The sequence below is a fragment of the Tetranychus urticae genome, chromosome 2 (genome assembly GCF_039701765.1).
Source record: "Tetranychus urticae isolate SD_2017Ah chromosome 2, NJAU_TeUrti_SD_1.0, whole genome shotgun sequence".
NCBI classification, from domain to species: domain Eukaryota; kingdom Metazoa; phylum Arthropoda; class Arachnida; order Trombidiformes; family Tetranychidae; genus Tetranychus; species Tetranychus urticae.
The window spans coordinates 7,878,597-7,894,605 of NC_142959.1; the positions used below are offsets into that span (position 1 = coordinate 7,878,597).

Genomic DNA, 16,009 nt, shown 5'->3' on the forward strand with positions numbered 1-16,009 from the left:
CATCTTTCGCCATCTTTCGCCATCTTTCATCCAAAGATGTTGTATCTTTTGTTAACACTTAACATCCTTTGATGAGTCTTTTGTCTTCATTATCATCGCCATTATCATGGACAATTCGTGGGCGACAAAATGAAGTCTATTTTTACAATTGAATCTCTTTCATCTTTCCTTTGCTTTTCATCTTCACAGACCTTCATGTTTACCTGTCTTGTTTGATTATGAATCGGTATAACTTGTTAATGATCAACAATCAATCAACACAATTGATTATAGCCAAATAAATAAATAGTATGATTAATGTTTCACTTCAAATGAAATATTATAAATCAATCAACACCTTATTGACTTTTCCGTTCATTTTTGTCTACAATTTAACCATCAATTATGTATTTCAAAATGATTTATAAATTGTAATTGTTGCAAAAAATAACACTGATCAAGATGTAATCATTTATTGTGTGTACCTTCAATGGAAACTTCATTACAGAATAGAAATGAGAAAAATGAACAAATGATTAATCTTAACACTCGCCTGGTCATTCAATTGTTTAACACTTTGAGTTGAATATTAATCGTTTATCAATAAATTGTCTGAAGAGTTTAAAGGTTTATTCAAATTGGTAAAGATGTAAATGTCAAGATTTATTGGTTGAGTCACAGAAGCGAAGTCCTTTTGTCTTTCAGAGTTTAATGTCTCTTTTAGCTTCAATGGCTTTTATTGTCTTCAATCATCTTGAGGTCATTTCATGTCCAACCGTTAATGATCATCTTTTGAAGGTTACATTGGACAGTAACAGTTACTGGAAGCTGATTAAATCAAGATAATCAGGTTTAATGTGGATAAAGAGAGTTAGATAAATGGTCAAAATGGTTGGGTTAAGGGTAAGGTAAAGTTAACCTTTATGCATTTTACATTATAAAATGAAATGAAAACAATCAGTAATGTTGTTGTCATGGTAAGTCAAGAAGATAAGGAAGATAATGATGACTAAAAAGATGAAAAGAGAGACTAAAAAAGAAACTGAAGGAAAGAGGGAAAAGAAAGAGAGAGAGAGGATGATAAGACATGCGCTTCTTTATTTTTGTCATCTTATCTGTAAAATTAAACCTGAAAGCGGGACTCTGTTAGACTGTTTCAGTTTTATCCTGACTATGTCTAAGTTTACTTCAATGTTTTATTATTTTAATCATTATCATCATCGTCTGCACCATCATCATCATCATGATCGACATGGTCATTTGTGAAACAAAAAGTTCATTTTCTATGCATTTCTAATCAAATTGTTTCCGTTAAAAGTCAACAATCTTTTACTTTCAGTTTTTTTATTTGCTTTCACCATGTTTAACTAAATCTTTTTACAAACAACAACTTGCTTTTTCTCTGGTTTTTACAATTAACCAGTGTTAACTTTTTAACTACTATAGTCAACAATGATCAATAATTAATCAAAAATTGTGTGTCATCTAAATATTATTGATGATCTTGATTGTACCAATAATGTTGCCATTTTTAACGCTTCTTTCTGTCAACCAATTAGTCAACATTTGTTCGTCTGACTAATCTTTTGGGTTTACAATTTTTTGCTGACTTCAAAGTGATCTTTTTTTGTGACCATTTTCCTATTGATTTGTTAACAAATTTTATGATGATATCGCCAATGGTATCACAATGGTCTCACCTGTTTGGTGCTTTAATATCTCTTCCATGTCTTCTTTTGGTCATTTTGATTTATTCAATTGGATTTTCCTTTATTCGAATGCCAAGGAAAACGAAACACTCGCTAATCAACATTCTTTTCCTCATCACTTGTACCATAACATTGTTTACAATATCACTTACTTTTCCCTTTACATCATCTTCATCCACGCCGTCGTCCAACACTCATCAACAGCAACTTGTTCATTGTCGAATAATATCGGCATTAGTTCACTTTTCAACACTTTCCTGTCTTCTTTGGATATTTTTAAGTGCTATTTCAATGTATCGCAGTTTGTCTCATAGTGCCCACGAGTTTTCCTCATCAGTCAACTCTTCCTCTTCTTCCTCATCCAACAACAATAATACCAAATCATCGACAGATGATAATGAAGATGATGACCTTAGATTACCTGATCTCCCTCTTCGGACCCGCTCAATTCACCATCATTCTGTATCAACGTTTAAAAAGCGAACCTCACATTCAACTATTTTAGGCTATTATCTTTTTGGTTATGGATTATCCAGTATAATTTGCATCTCTTGTTTAACAATCAACTTTGGGTCAACCTATTCTTCCTTGTTATCCTCTCTAACATCAAGTTCAGCGTCATCATCGCCTCTTCTTTTCTCGTCATGTTATGTTCCAATGACACCCGGAGGTTATGCTGTACTCTATGGTCCAATTGCACTTTTATTTTGCCTTAATCTAATTGTCTATCTCATTGTTGCTTGTATTTTAAGCTGTCTAGGAACCAACATTGTCTCACCCGGAGCAACTCTTCATGACTCAACAATATCTCTTAAAAATGGTCTCAATGGATTGAGTAAAGATGCCTCTATTAAGGTTGATCTTGAATGGACTTACAGGCGACAGTTGTTTGCACAAATTGGACTTTTCATACTCTTTACCAATCTCATTGTATCAATGATTTTTCTTGTTGCATGGAGGCCATTTTCATTTGTAAATCAATTATCTACATCTACATCTTCATTATTTTTACCACCATTATCCACAGCCGCTGCATCAACAGCCTCCATCAATGGATCCATTGTGACACCTTCAACACCAGCAACATCTACGACATTATCTACATCCAACTCAAGTGAATCAATTTCTTTGATTTTCAGTAATTCAACATCCCAGTTAATTCCATTAGTCGCATCTTCATCATCTTCATCACTCACAACAACATTACAGCTATCTTCATCCTCGTCCCCACCTGAAACAGCATCTTATCTTTTATCAGGAAATTTAAATGCCTTTCAACTGGATCAACTCTTTTACGGATTAGTCTACAGTCTATCATCTTTCCTACTTGCCTTTTACATGATAATCTTGTATGTTGCCAGACGCCGAGATGTTCGTACTTTGTTAACTTTTTGGTTAAAGGGTAACCGTAATAACCATCATAATCATCACCATCAGTATCACAGTCGTAACCGTCGTAATTGGTTTTGCTGTCTAACTGGTTCGGTTCCGGAAATCCCTTTAATGCCCAAAGTTGATGTTATTCGTAATAGTAGTTCACATTCAGCTAATAGTGATCATCATCATTTAGCTCAAGCTTTATTACAATCAGTTCGAGAAACCTCGTCCAGTAATAAATTAAACATTGATGAATGTGAAATATCAAATAACACTTCAAGTAACAGCAAAGAGCTTGCCCATGGTTTGGTTTATGAAGAGATCAAGATTCATGACAATACAAGTAGAGAAGCGATTCCTTATAAAGTAATTAACAACATCTCATCTGACCTGAGAAACAATTTACCCAGTTTAATTGAATCCCCTTTAATCAACAATGCAACACCAACACCATATCATCTAGATTACCACCAATCAAACCATGAAGTATTCATCAATCCAAAGTTGAATGCAATTGCCAAAAAGTTTTTTGAAAAAAATCGTCGTCGACAAGAGCAGCAACAGCAACAATTGAAAGACAAGTTGATTAAAAATGATTTAGATGCAAAAAATGTTCACAGTATAATATCCTCATCAGCCTCATCATTTAAAATGGATCATCCCGAGGTTGGTGTTACCGCTTCAATCTTTTCAAACAGACCAAGACTTTCATTTGATAATGGATACCATTCAAATGGTCTTCCAAGAGATCACCATCGAAACACTGGTTCAGCCTCATGTGTTGGTGTTCCCATTGCCGGGCGAACCAATGGTACCAATGAAATCAACAATTTAATTTCACGTCTACAATCAGCGGGTAAATTGAGTTCATCTGCTTCTTCAGCTTCCACTGCCATTGGATCAACTGTCGGACCAACCAGCTATTCAAAGGCCAAAAGTGACATTATCTGTTGGAATCCGTCCTCTTCTTTTCTCGCCAAATGGCAAGGACCACGAACCAACCCACCGCCATTACCACCTTTACCTACACGTAAAGAGATGATGTCAATCTCACAGTCAAACTCATCTCAATCCTTTTCATCAACAGTCCGTCAAACCAAACGACTCAATCTCAACGGTCCAACAGGAAAAGAATCACCTTCAACATTTCAAGATAACAATTCAACCAGCAACACTGGTGATGATAACAACCTAATCTCCGGTTTACGGGTTAAACTTTCCAACCGGAAACTTCCAGCCATTATAAGTCCACCTTCACCGTCCAATCTTCATAGAGCTTTAGTTAAGGTAAGAATTGGAAGAAAAGGCAGAAAAAGCAACTTTTCAAATGATTCCGATTATCAACATCATTAACAAAATTATCATTAAGTATGATGATGATGATGATCACCACAATCGCTTTATTTATTATCTACATTATTCCAAGAATAATGTTACACTTTTCATCCTTCTTAATGATCCAGACTAACAGTTATTAAAATGATTTTCCCATTTCCCATGCTAAATTCATCAACGGATTATCAATCTCTAATCTTCTGTAAATTGCCTTAAATTACTATAAGATGATGACAACTATTTAGTATCAAACTCATTTATGTTTCCTTGAAAATTACTAGCCTGGATTAACATGATTAGTTAAACTACAAAAATCAAATCTTGTTCATCTTCTCTCTTCAACCCAAATTAATTCAAGTTAAAACAGTTATAACAAAATCCTAGATAAATTGACTTTCATAAGTTAATTTACAAAACTGTTCATGTTGCCCTTTTTGCTCAACAAAGGCACAAAATTTAGTCCAATGATTAAATTAAATTGCTCTGTCAAGTGTATTAACATTGATTTGGTCTGGCCATTTGTCAGCGCAAATTAACATGATAAAATGTTGAACGATTTTGTTGCTTTTACATCTTGTTTTCAGCCAAAATTGAACCAAAGTCAGCAACAATTATACAAATTGTACGACGAGTTGTTGACAAAATGTTGAAACATGTAAATTGGTAAAAATTGAAGTGATGACAAGTTTACAATTGAAATACAATATGAATTAGCTCAACTCATTTGAATGGTTAACTCAAATTTGAACATCATTAAAGGACTTCATCAGACTCATCTACTGATGATCACAGATGATTATCATTAGCTTTGTTTAATGTTGCTTTTTTGCCCGTAAATATGAATTACTAAAAAAAGTCAATTTGTGAGTACAACAATTACAATTGAACCTTTTCTTAGACCAAAGTTTGAGATAAAATTAGACGATGAAAAACAGGAAAAAGCGGAGAGACTCAAAAGATGAGAATGAAGATGATGATGAAGACTTTGAAAATGATCTCAAGCATCCAAGTAAAGTAACATGAACAAGGAATAATCATCATCTTTTAAATACCCTTTTTTTTGGCTGAAAAGGCATTTTCTTGCCGATAATTGCATTTCCTTCATCATTTCAAGATGATCAACATTCATCCTCATCATTTGTTCAACTTCCTTGATCAACAAAAATTACCAAGAAACAGAAACAAATTGACTTCTATTAACTCAACTTTATTTATACCAAATCAATTGCAATAACATTTCAAACCCATTTCAACATTATGAATTATTATTATTGTAAATTGAAAAAAAAGGTTTTTCCTTCCTCATTGATTCCCATTCAATCAATAGTCTAAACTTAATTAACCAGATTAATTTGTTTCCATTGTCGTTACTCTGTAAATTAGCTTTTCTTGGTTCTCACAGATTCAATCAATAGACATTCAAATTATGTCTATTAATTAAAACCTAATAATAATGATGATAATCTCACCGTTGGCTGTTGAAGTTGCTTTAAATCTCATGCTTGATCGATTACCATTTGCCGATTGCGATTGTGATTTCAGATGCTCCTGATTTTGTCTAGTTATTAAGTTAATCACTTTAACCTTAAATTAATCCAAAACTAATAACAATCATTAGAATGAGAAACAATTGATTGTTGGATTTTGCAAAATGTAAATGTAAATTTCTCGTTCTCTCATCATTATACAAGTTGAATATTATTTTTTGGTTAAAAAACGATTTCATGGTTCATTGATTAACTCAGTTAACCTGAAACTATTATTTATTGTAATCAAGTTAATTTCTGAGAAAGTAGCCAGGAAAAAGTTGCATGGAAAATGTAAATATTGAAAGATTCTCATCACTTTATCACAACATTTTACCTTCTCTAATTGATTTATCATGGAGACATTTTGGCTTTTGCATCATCCTTATCATCATCTTGATCATCCTCTTGCCAATCTTTATTGAGGCCTCATCACTTATCGGTGCGGCAAAAGAGTCAGACACACACACACACATGAGAAACCATCGAGAGTCAAGAGGAAGGCAAAAAGTAAAAACAATGCCGATTCCTCTGAATCTTCATCACCTTTGACAATCAACTTAATTGATCCATGAGTTGGTGATTGACTGAAAGTTGAACTCAAATCGGCAATTTAAAGTTATCCTTTTTGGCCGCAATTGAAACTGTATCCATTGAAATGACAGAAAAAAAGTCAACTTTTTTTTAAATCTCTCTTATCCTTGAAAGATAATCTTGAGATGTTGTTTTTCAAGTTTTCATTAACTGTCAAGTTAAAGTAGCAAAATAGTCAACAACTAATTGCCCTTATTGATTTACTTATATTTCTCAATGAAATCAGATATTAATTAGAATGAAAAAAAAAGAGTTTAATTAACTCTTCCATGAAATGTACTTTGTATTCAATTTGAATAACTTTGTAATCGGAAAAAAACTAAACAATTTCAAGTGACTTCACCAGTTATTGGACATTATCTCAATTTCACCCAATTACTCCTCTCGACCCTAAAAACAGTTGCAACAAAAGGGCAGAAAATGTCGATTCCATTACATTCCAATTGAAATCGCAAATCTAAACCTTAATCAGTCATTCGATCCATTAGAGCGTTAAAAAAATCAAAGTCTGAAAGTACTCATTGAACCTAAAAAGCTGAAAAAATTGCCAAAGAAGTTCTGAATTTGTTTTTTGGTTTGACCAAACATTCAGATCTTCACTGTCTACCATTTCATTCTGAATTTTTGTGTTTTCAGGTTTATCTTTTTCCAGTCAAATTGATTGTTCAATAACTAATTGACCAAAAGAAGTGCATCAACTGTTAAAGTATCACAATTTACCTTGCATTGTCTGTTGATGACTTTGTTGGCGTAAAGCAATTTGAACTCAATAAACAATTTGACTGAAAAATGAAATGGACTTCAATCAACAACCTGTATTTTGAACATTTGACAGATGAAGGTTTCATCTTGATCTTGATATGTTTAAAACTGAATCCCACCTAATCTTGCATGTTATCCATTGAGATATCAAATCTGACTGCATTTCAATTTAAACCTACCACAGAGTTTAACTTTCACTCAAAATTAAATTATCACTTTACTCAATATTTATCTATTGACTCGAGGTGAAAAATATATTTTTGCTTCTTCTTCTTCTTTCATTTGCTTTCAATTTTGTTTATTATTTTTTCATTTGTTTTTTTGCCTCATTTTTACATTTTTGCATTGATCTTTGAATCTTCAACTTCCCAAGCCCAACATCTTTTCAAGAACATTTCATTTCAACTTGAACGCTGTAAATTGCAGACAGCAATTGTACATATAAACACACTCAGTGAAGAGGCAAAAAACACAGCAAAAGGCAGTAATATCATTTACATTTACAGTTATTCATCGATTTTTCATCAGTTTCGCTTGAACCATCAAAATATCACTTTTTTTGCTTCCCATCTTCATCTTATTTACAAACTCAAATCTCAGCTTCTTTGAAACTCATTTAAAACTCTCTTTCATCTTCCTACATCTTGCTTTATCCTCAGCCTTTTATTCATCATCATCTTTTCATATCGTAACCTTTTCCACTTTTCCCAATCTCTTTCCTCTTCATTATCATGAAGTGAACCAAAAATCTATAACAAAAATGCATTTGCATGTTTCTTGTACTTGTTATTAGTCTTAATCTTTCTCCATCTTTCCTCTTCCTCTCTGATGATATCTCTGTAAGAAATTAATTAAAACCAAAGAATCCAGAAAAGTTAATCTTAATTAATCTCTGTTAACTTTTCATTGTTTCAAATCTCTTCCCAATCATGTTAACATTTCCCTTGAAAATTTCATCCAATGCAACAAAATTTAATTAACAACTCGCTTACTTTGTTTCAATGATTTTAAAACATTCAACTTGCAAGTTTGTCAGTCAAATGTTGAGGATAATGAGTGACTTTAACAGTTGGTAAATTGGTCCGGATGACCTTTCTTACTTGACCTTTTAAACACTTGTCTAAACCAGTCACAGAAAACTTGGACTCCTCCATAAACATCATCTTTTCAGGTCAACCGAAAATTGAAACAACTAGAATGAAAATAAATCTTGACCACTCTTATGGTTGTCCGGGTCAGCATTCGCAATGCCTTTCCAATGCTTTTCCAAACGAACCAGATTTTTATTCTATTGTCATGAACTTTTAAACATTCAAATTGTTGATCAATCAAAAATTTTAAACAAAACGTTTCGCTTTTTGTATATTGCAATCGACACTGAATCAATGAAACCAATCGTGATAAAAATGCTCTAAAATTAAATTGATACAATTTTGCTAATCATAATCAATGAGCTCTTGTATTTTGAATAGATTTTTGAACATCGAGCAAAGAGTTTGAAATTGATTCTTGAAGTTTCATCCAAATTGTGTCTCATTTTTGACTGAATTGTGAAAATGTTTCAAATCAATATTTGACTAAATTGACTAAGTATCGTTAAAGGAACCACAAAATTGACCATAAATCGATTACTTTGAAACTCCCTTTGGGCATTACAATTTAATTTAAATTTGGTTTTAACAGTCAATTAAGAGCAGAAAGATTCGTCGTTGATCATGATGAACCCATTTCATGTCTTTACCTTGCATGTTGTAAAATTTATTGCTATTTTGTCTCATTCAATAAGATTGACTGAAAAAAGCAAGAAAAAAGTAAACCCAAGTTTTGACATTAAATTATCTTGCTCATCTCTTCGTGCCACTTTCATCTTCTCCTTGAAACTTTCAAAGGTCAGTTGGGCCTCAATTGAGTATCGATTTGTTTGGTATCAATGAAAATATTTGAAATAAGTTGCAAGCCAAGAAAGAAGGCAAAAACTCTAAAAACTGGTCAGATTAAAGGCCAAGTCATTACTGTTATGAACCTTTGGCCAGTTTTTGCCTCTTTCATCTTGATCACTTGAATCACAGTTATTACATTATATGAAACTTTTCCTCTTCAACCAACTTTCCATGATTATCAGAGTTGCAGTTGCAATCATGATCCATAATCACCACCATCATCATCATCATAATCTTGAACAATCAATTGACTGATTGCTAGCAATTTTGATACACTTTCTGACTGCAACACCAACAACTGATTATCAACAATCAAAGGTGTTAATTTATTTACTTTTTTTTCATCACGTTCTTTACTATTTTTCTTGAGCTTCTTTTTCACTGAAAAACTCTGTTCAGAAACAATATGCTTTTTGAGGAAACTTTCGAGAAATGTTTTTCTCGCTTTACACCCTTTTACCCTACTTTTTGTGTGGACATATTCACTTACTTTCTCTCCATCCTTTCACTCTAATCATCCTTCTCATCATCATTATCATCATTCACTGACAAACACTTTGATAGTTATAACAATGTTAACCAATTCCCTCCTTTTTTTACTTTGATTCAAAGAAGCAAAAATACTTTGTTAAATGGATGTGAGCAAAGACAGTAAAGTGATGATGATGATGATGATTGTGATGATTGTGAAGATAAAAGAAAGTCGGAGTTTGCAGATGAAAAGGATAACTTTGAATCGATGAAATGGTCCTGAAATCAGGATGAGTTACTCTGAACATTTTTTTCTGTTCCTCTTTTGTTGAACAATCTTTCATGTCACGGAAAAATTTATCTCCATATTTCATTCCATTCTTTCTCTTCTTTTCATCATCATCATCATCATTATCATCCATTCTTAGTCTCTTTTCATTCCCTTTATCTACATAAAACATCTTCCTGTTAATAATCAAATAAATGATTAAACATTATTTCCTCGTCTTCATTAACTTTACCTCTTGTTCAATCGGTTATCATGTTTACTATGAATTTGTATATCATGATGGTTACATTAATGATAATGATGATTATGATGATGTTACAGGAGGCTAACTTTAAGGTAATTTATTGCGACTTTTGAATGTTGTCTTTTTGTTTCGAAAATTGTGACTTTTCTTTTTTCTTTCGGTGATTTTTGTGGCAAATAGTTTACAGGTTTCAACGATTGATTGTCAATTGTTGTAACGATATTTTGTCATGAAACTGATTTCCTTTACATTTTGGTTGCATCTTGAAGGGAACCCATAAATATCTATTGAGTTTGAAAAGATTATCAAGAAAATATAATAACCTATGGGAGTAAACCATGAAGTTGAACCAATTCTTTTTCTCTTTTCTCAGAATTGCCATCTAAAGGCTTGAAATTTGTGACAAGTAATTAAGATGCATTCGTTTCTCTTCTCATATCAAACATTAATCTTAACTAATCCATTTAGTATTCTTGATTAGCTCGCACAACTTGAAACAAGCGTGTCAAGTGATCAATTTTATGGATCGTGAGAAATGTTCAGTAGCTGAACTTTTCTCAAAAATAGCCTGATGAAAAGATAACAAGAAAAACATTTTTTCGCCACTCAGTTTTGTTCATCAATCTGACCTGAGAGTAAAAAATATTGACCATTTGGTGTACATTACATTTACTCATGTATTTTGAATTAAATTCATTAATCAAAAGCCGAGAGGTTTGATTAGAGTTGAACTCATAATTATTGATAGATGAGTGTATTTGATAAGTTAATTATTTGATCCTGAAACTTGAAGTCTCATGGAAAACATGAAAAATTGTTCTCAGCTGTCAGCAAGAATAAAAATACCAAAGAGTCAGTTGGAAAAGGCTTTTCATTTTCAGCTGGTTAACATAATTCAACAATCATTTAGCTTCAACTTTGGGTTCTTCAAGTCGCGATATTTAAAAGCAGTGTCTTTATCATACCTTTACCTTGAGTTGAACCATTTTGCCTCATCATTGATTAAATTAAATCTCAATTTATAAATTGTTGTTTCAGTATTTCATCTTGGACTTGTCTCAAGTTGACTCTCACTTTGACCAAAGCTAACTTGTCTGGCTTGATGTTTCAGGTTTCAGGTTTATTTTGCATCATCATCGGGACAAGAAATTGATTGGCCTTGCAACAATTGAAAATGAAGATTAAAACTGATTTGATTCCAATAAACATTCATTAATGTTGCACTGACTCAGACTTTAAAGCTTGTGTTTTGAAGTTTACTGAAGGAAACATGAAGTCTGTTGGTCAACATATTGAATGAATTATGATGATCGAGTTGATTTGATTGCAATAAATTTTCTATCATGAAATTCTGAATGGACATTTATTAGCCCTTCTGGCACTTGCCCTGATGCTTGCCATTTATCCACCTTAATCTTGAATTGGTTTTCAAGAATAAAATTACATTAAAGATTGCGGTTTTATGGTAACATTTTCAATGAAAATGTTGAACATTTTATCTCATAGATTGAAATGATTAATGATAAATGTTTCCAATTGAATTGGATGGAAATGAATTAATTTTATTCAATTTACTTTTTTCTTCTTCTCGCTAAATTGTTACAAATGATTTTGTTCTGTTCATTTAATTCCTGTGAGATTCAACTTTTCAACTTGAACTAAATCCTATGCAAATGCATGATAAAAACAGATGATGATTAGGGTTGAATGATGATTGTTGTGATGAGAGAAAGTGAGAGTCTATCGAGATTTGTTGAAATGATTTTGATGATGTTCAATCTTTTTAAGAACATGAGATTCACATGAAATTGTTTTTCCATTAGGATAAAGGGTAATCATTAGAAGGCTTTTTACTGCATCAACAAACTGTTCAGATGGATTCAGAATCAAATTGAACGATTGAACGAAGAGTAAAAGAAGAAAAAAGTAAAGTTGATTGAGCAAATCAGATTCAGAAAGATCATTAACTTTGATTGCTTTTTGTGTGTTATCACTTGTATTATACATTTAATTTACGTTTTACTTTTTCCGCTCTTTATTTGTTAACAAGTATCAACAGACCCAAATTGTTATCAATGTATCTTTATATTGATTACAGGTAAAGCCTCGGGATTCATTTCAAATATTATCTTTTGATTGACTGATTTTCTCTCTTCTTTTTCGTCTTTTTTTCATGGTAACAAGATATTCTTTCACTTGCCAACCTCTGAATATAATATTTGTCAGCAAACATAATCATCATAATGATTGCTTTTAAGCTTTCGCCGAGTTGCGCTCAGCTTTGAGATAATCTTTACTCAATAATCTTCATGTTGGTTGAAGCTTTCAATTTAATTAGCTTTCGACACTTCATTCAGAATCAAATTGATTCTCATGACATTTTATTGGTAATCATAAAGATTACTGTCAAAAGTATTAACTTTCAGTTGCATTATAACGCTCTTAATGCACCTTTTGTGCATCAAAACCAAATAGTTTTGTATTGAAATTAATCTAATGGCTTTTAGTTGAAGATCGCCTAATTTTTAGACTTATCGCGGTTTCAGCTTTCATCTTATTTTAGTCTTATTCTGGTTCAAGATTGATTCTGAAGTTGCCTTAATGATAGTTTAATTGAAACTCTTCTAGTTAACTATTTGCTCAACATTACTCTTGAGGGAATTGAATGTTTCATTTGGAATTAGGAAAGTTTACTTTTCTGCAATTGGTTTAGTTGGTGAAAGGCTAACTACCTGTTGGTTAAACAGGTAAATTGTAACCAATTTGAATTCACCTTGAATTAGATGAACTGAATAACTCTTTTCTCTTCTTGATATTGGGTGACAGTTTAATTAACTCAAGGTAATGGCCAAAGTTGAAATTACAAGTTGCTTCATTGCCATATCACAATTCACCATCAACTTGTTCATCTCCTTAATAATCAACAAAATATACTTTTATTTATAGCTTACAGGAAGCACTGGCTATGATTATAATAATAGTAAGAATGATGAAAATGATGAGAATGACGAAGATGATGATATAAATGATGATACAATATTATAGCGATAAGCTTTAGTTGAAGTATTAATAATAATATTTTAAGGCTTAAAGGGCAACATTGAATTGTAATTAATGGGGAATTAGTGATAAATTATGTGCTTTGCTAACATAAGCGCTGATCCAGTGGTCATAAATTGTCTTTAATATTCAGATTAAAGTTGATTAGATGGACCATTTGAGATAACCTTAATGACTTTACATTGAAAAACATCAACAACTTGAATTGAATGTTGATTTATCATTTGGAACGTTTTAATTCTAATAATTTTTCATTTTCTTTCATGTTAACAGTCTTCTTCGTCAATTCCTGGTGCCTTAGAGGATCGAGACCAACAACAAAGCGAGATTATGTCCGTTTGCTGTGGATCTGAAGTAATGTCAACTGTCTCGGTACCTTGGACTTGTTACTCTAAAAGAACGGTACCAATTTTGCGGCCAATCAATAATCCTGGTGAAACACATTATCCAATCAATTCATCGTCGTCATCATCAACTCACCATCGGCATCATTACCATTCCCATTCTCATCATCACCATAGATCTCACCATAAGCGATCTTCACGATCTCACCGTAATAACCATTGTAATCGCTGTTGGGATGTTTACTTTTGTGATATCTGTGATCTTTGTTCAAAGTCTCCACCAACCAGGCGAATAGAAATTAATAAAGATCATTCATCTGGACATTTACCGAATCATCGTTCATTAAACTCTCATCATCATCATCACCTTCCTCCAACTCCAAATTCATCTGCATTGATCAAGAAAGATTCATCGCTTATTGATGTAAATGAAGCACATTCAAAGACTGGTCCATTGTCTGTTAATAACCATTCACCGCCTCACTGTCATCCTCGTAAAGCCAGTTCAACGGTCAGCTCAAATGGCGGGGAAAGACGTCGTCGTCGTAAAAAAAGGCCGAGTCAATGTAAAAATCGTTCATCGCAAGGACCAATAACGGGATACTCTAATCATGGACCTTGTAAACATTTATCTCGATCAACCAGTGTCAATGAATATCGATCATGTCACTATTGTTATACCAAACATTATTCATCTTCCGACACCCAATGAGATTTATACATAACTTATTAACAATTATTGATAAATGCTTTAACTGCTTTCATAAATAAATCTTGTTATAACTTATAATAAAGACAAACAATTTGAATTTGAAATTAATTTTTTCGATTTCAACGTAAACAAGCTTCATCGAAGTTTAAATAATTATTTGTATTGTACTCAATTGTAAAATATTTAGAGAATAAAAATGCCAAGTAAATTATTTAATTACTATCAAAACTTGTCTTCGTTTGGCTTTTGAGTATTGTTTGTTTAAATTATAAGAAGTGATGCCATCAAATGAATTGTTTTCACAACTTGGAGTTAAATTCAATAGATTGGACGGGAACATAACCAAACAATGGGGAAGCAATAGAATGATAAAAAAACCTTATATTTTGAAGATTAATCCATCGGTGATACAGTTATGATGAATAAAACAATTTTATCGACAACTTGGAGTATAGAGAATGTATTTCTAACTGGATATGGATATCAACATTGACTTAACGTTTATCTTGAGATAAAATAGTAGCTAAAAAGTGTAGCTTCCATAGCATATTATCGATATCTTCAATGTACCACTGGATTGATAGGTTCGGCTTTAATAGTGGAAAAGACCAGTTTAGACTCTTTTTCGTCACTTATCTCACCAATGACAGCACTTGTAAAAGATAGAAGAAAATATTAAGATTAATAAAGATGCATCAAATGACCAAACGCGAGTTTAACTTGAATTAATCATCTGGTTCTGTTACTTACACATTATCACCTCTAATTATATACAGACCAAGTGGAACCATTTCAACACCTTGAGTCATGGAATAGACACGTTCATGAGAGTCATCAAGAATTATATTAATGGTCTGATCGAAGCCTTTAAGAGTACCCTGAAATAAATGAGAAATAAATTAGCAAATTGATTTTTCAATACATTTTCCATAGACTTCATGCCAGCAACAAAATCAACTTACCACAATGTTCCTACCATCGGCAGTAATTACATTTACAAAATCTAGAATTGAATGCATCAAAATAGATGAAGGAATGGAGAAAATTCGATGACAAAATAAATGTTAAAAGCAATTAGATTCAGCAACTAGACTCCGAAAACAAAAACAAGATTGAAATGTAATACTTACGATTAACATAAGGTTCTAATGCTGAGGTCATCCTTGGTTGAGATAGACAGTTATGCAAATTAATAAAGATTGAACACTACAAAAGAAAGAAATATGACAAATTAGAATCAATGAGGACGCTAATAAAAAACGCACAATTAGATCAACATTAAACTAAAGTCTTGTCAAAATCTATTCTAACAGAGCGCTTAAAATTTTCAACAAAGACCTTGCGCGCCATCTAGGATGTCAAAGAATAGTAGCAAACAAGTGGGAAAGTTGAAAGAAAACAAGACAATTTTAATATTAAAATGTGATTTATTATTATATTCAGTTTTTAATTATAATTAGTTTCATATATTTAAATTATTTTGTCTTTTTTCTTGTCAAACATATGATGTTACAATTAAATATCGCTTTTTGATTGATGATGATGGTGTTGATTATAGTAAACTTACAATGAACTTGAGTCACTCATTAAATTCAATGTGGTTAGTTCAATCCAAGTTGTTGTATTACAGTTTATTTATAATGATAAAAATGGTGGAAAAAATGATG

At 32.1% G+C, this 16,009-nt stretch overlaps 2 protein-coding genes across 2 annotated transcripts; one reads left to right on the forward strand and one right to left on the reverse strand.

Annotated features, from left to right (window-relative positions):
- The first annotated feature begins 1,089 nt into the window (after nt 1-1,089).
- Nucleotides 1,090-14,570, forward strand: LOC107367954 (uncharacterized). Its single transcript, XM_015935726.3, has 2 exons — nt 1,090-4,352; nt 13,560-14,570. Exons 1-2 carry the CDS (start codon nt 1,644-1,646, stop codon nt 14,340-14,342), a joined length of 3,492 nt encoding a protein of 1,163 aa, XP_015791212.2. The 5' UTR covers nt 1,090-1,643; the 3' UTR covers nt 14,343-14,570.
- A 138-nt stretch (nt 14,571-14,708) lies between these two features.
- LOC107367955 (U6 snRNA-associated Sm-like protein LSm8) lies at nt 14,709-15,617 on the reverse strand. The gene is made up of 4 exons (XM_015935727.3): nt 15,473-15,617; nt 15,305-15,345; nt 15,093-15,220; nt 14,709-14,994 (listed from the first exon to the last, which is right to left on the reverse strand). Exons 1-4 carry the CDS (start codon nt 15,501-15,503, stop codon nt 14,904-14,906), a joined length of 291 nt encoding a protein of 96 aa, XP_015791213.1. The 5' UTR covers nt 15,504-15,617; the 3' UTR covers nt 14,709-14,903.
- Between the last annotated feature and the right edge of the window lie 392 nt (nt 15,618-16,009).

Coding starts and splice junctions, on each gene's coding strand:
- LOC107367954 (XM_015935726.3), top strand. CDS start 1,644: ATGATGATATCGCCAATGGTATCACAATGGTCTCACCTGTTTGGTGCT. Junction 4,353..13,559: donor TTCATAGAGCTTTAGTTAAG/GTAAGAATTGGA, acceptor TCATGTTAACAG/TCTTCTTCGTCAATTCCTGG.
- LOC107367955 (XM_015935727.3), bottom strand. CDS start 15,503: ATGACCTCAGCATTAGAACCTTATGTTAATC. Junction 15,221..15,304: donor CCGATGGTAGGAACATTGTG/GTAAGTTGATTT, acceptor CATTTATTTCAG/GGTACTCTTAAAGGCTTCGA. Junction 14,995..15,092: donor ATAATTAGAGGTGATAATGT/GTAAGTAACAGA, acceptor ATCTTTTACAAG/TGCTGTCATTGGTGAGATAA.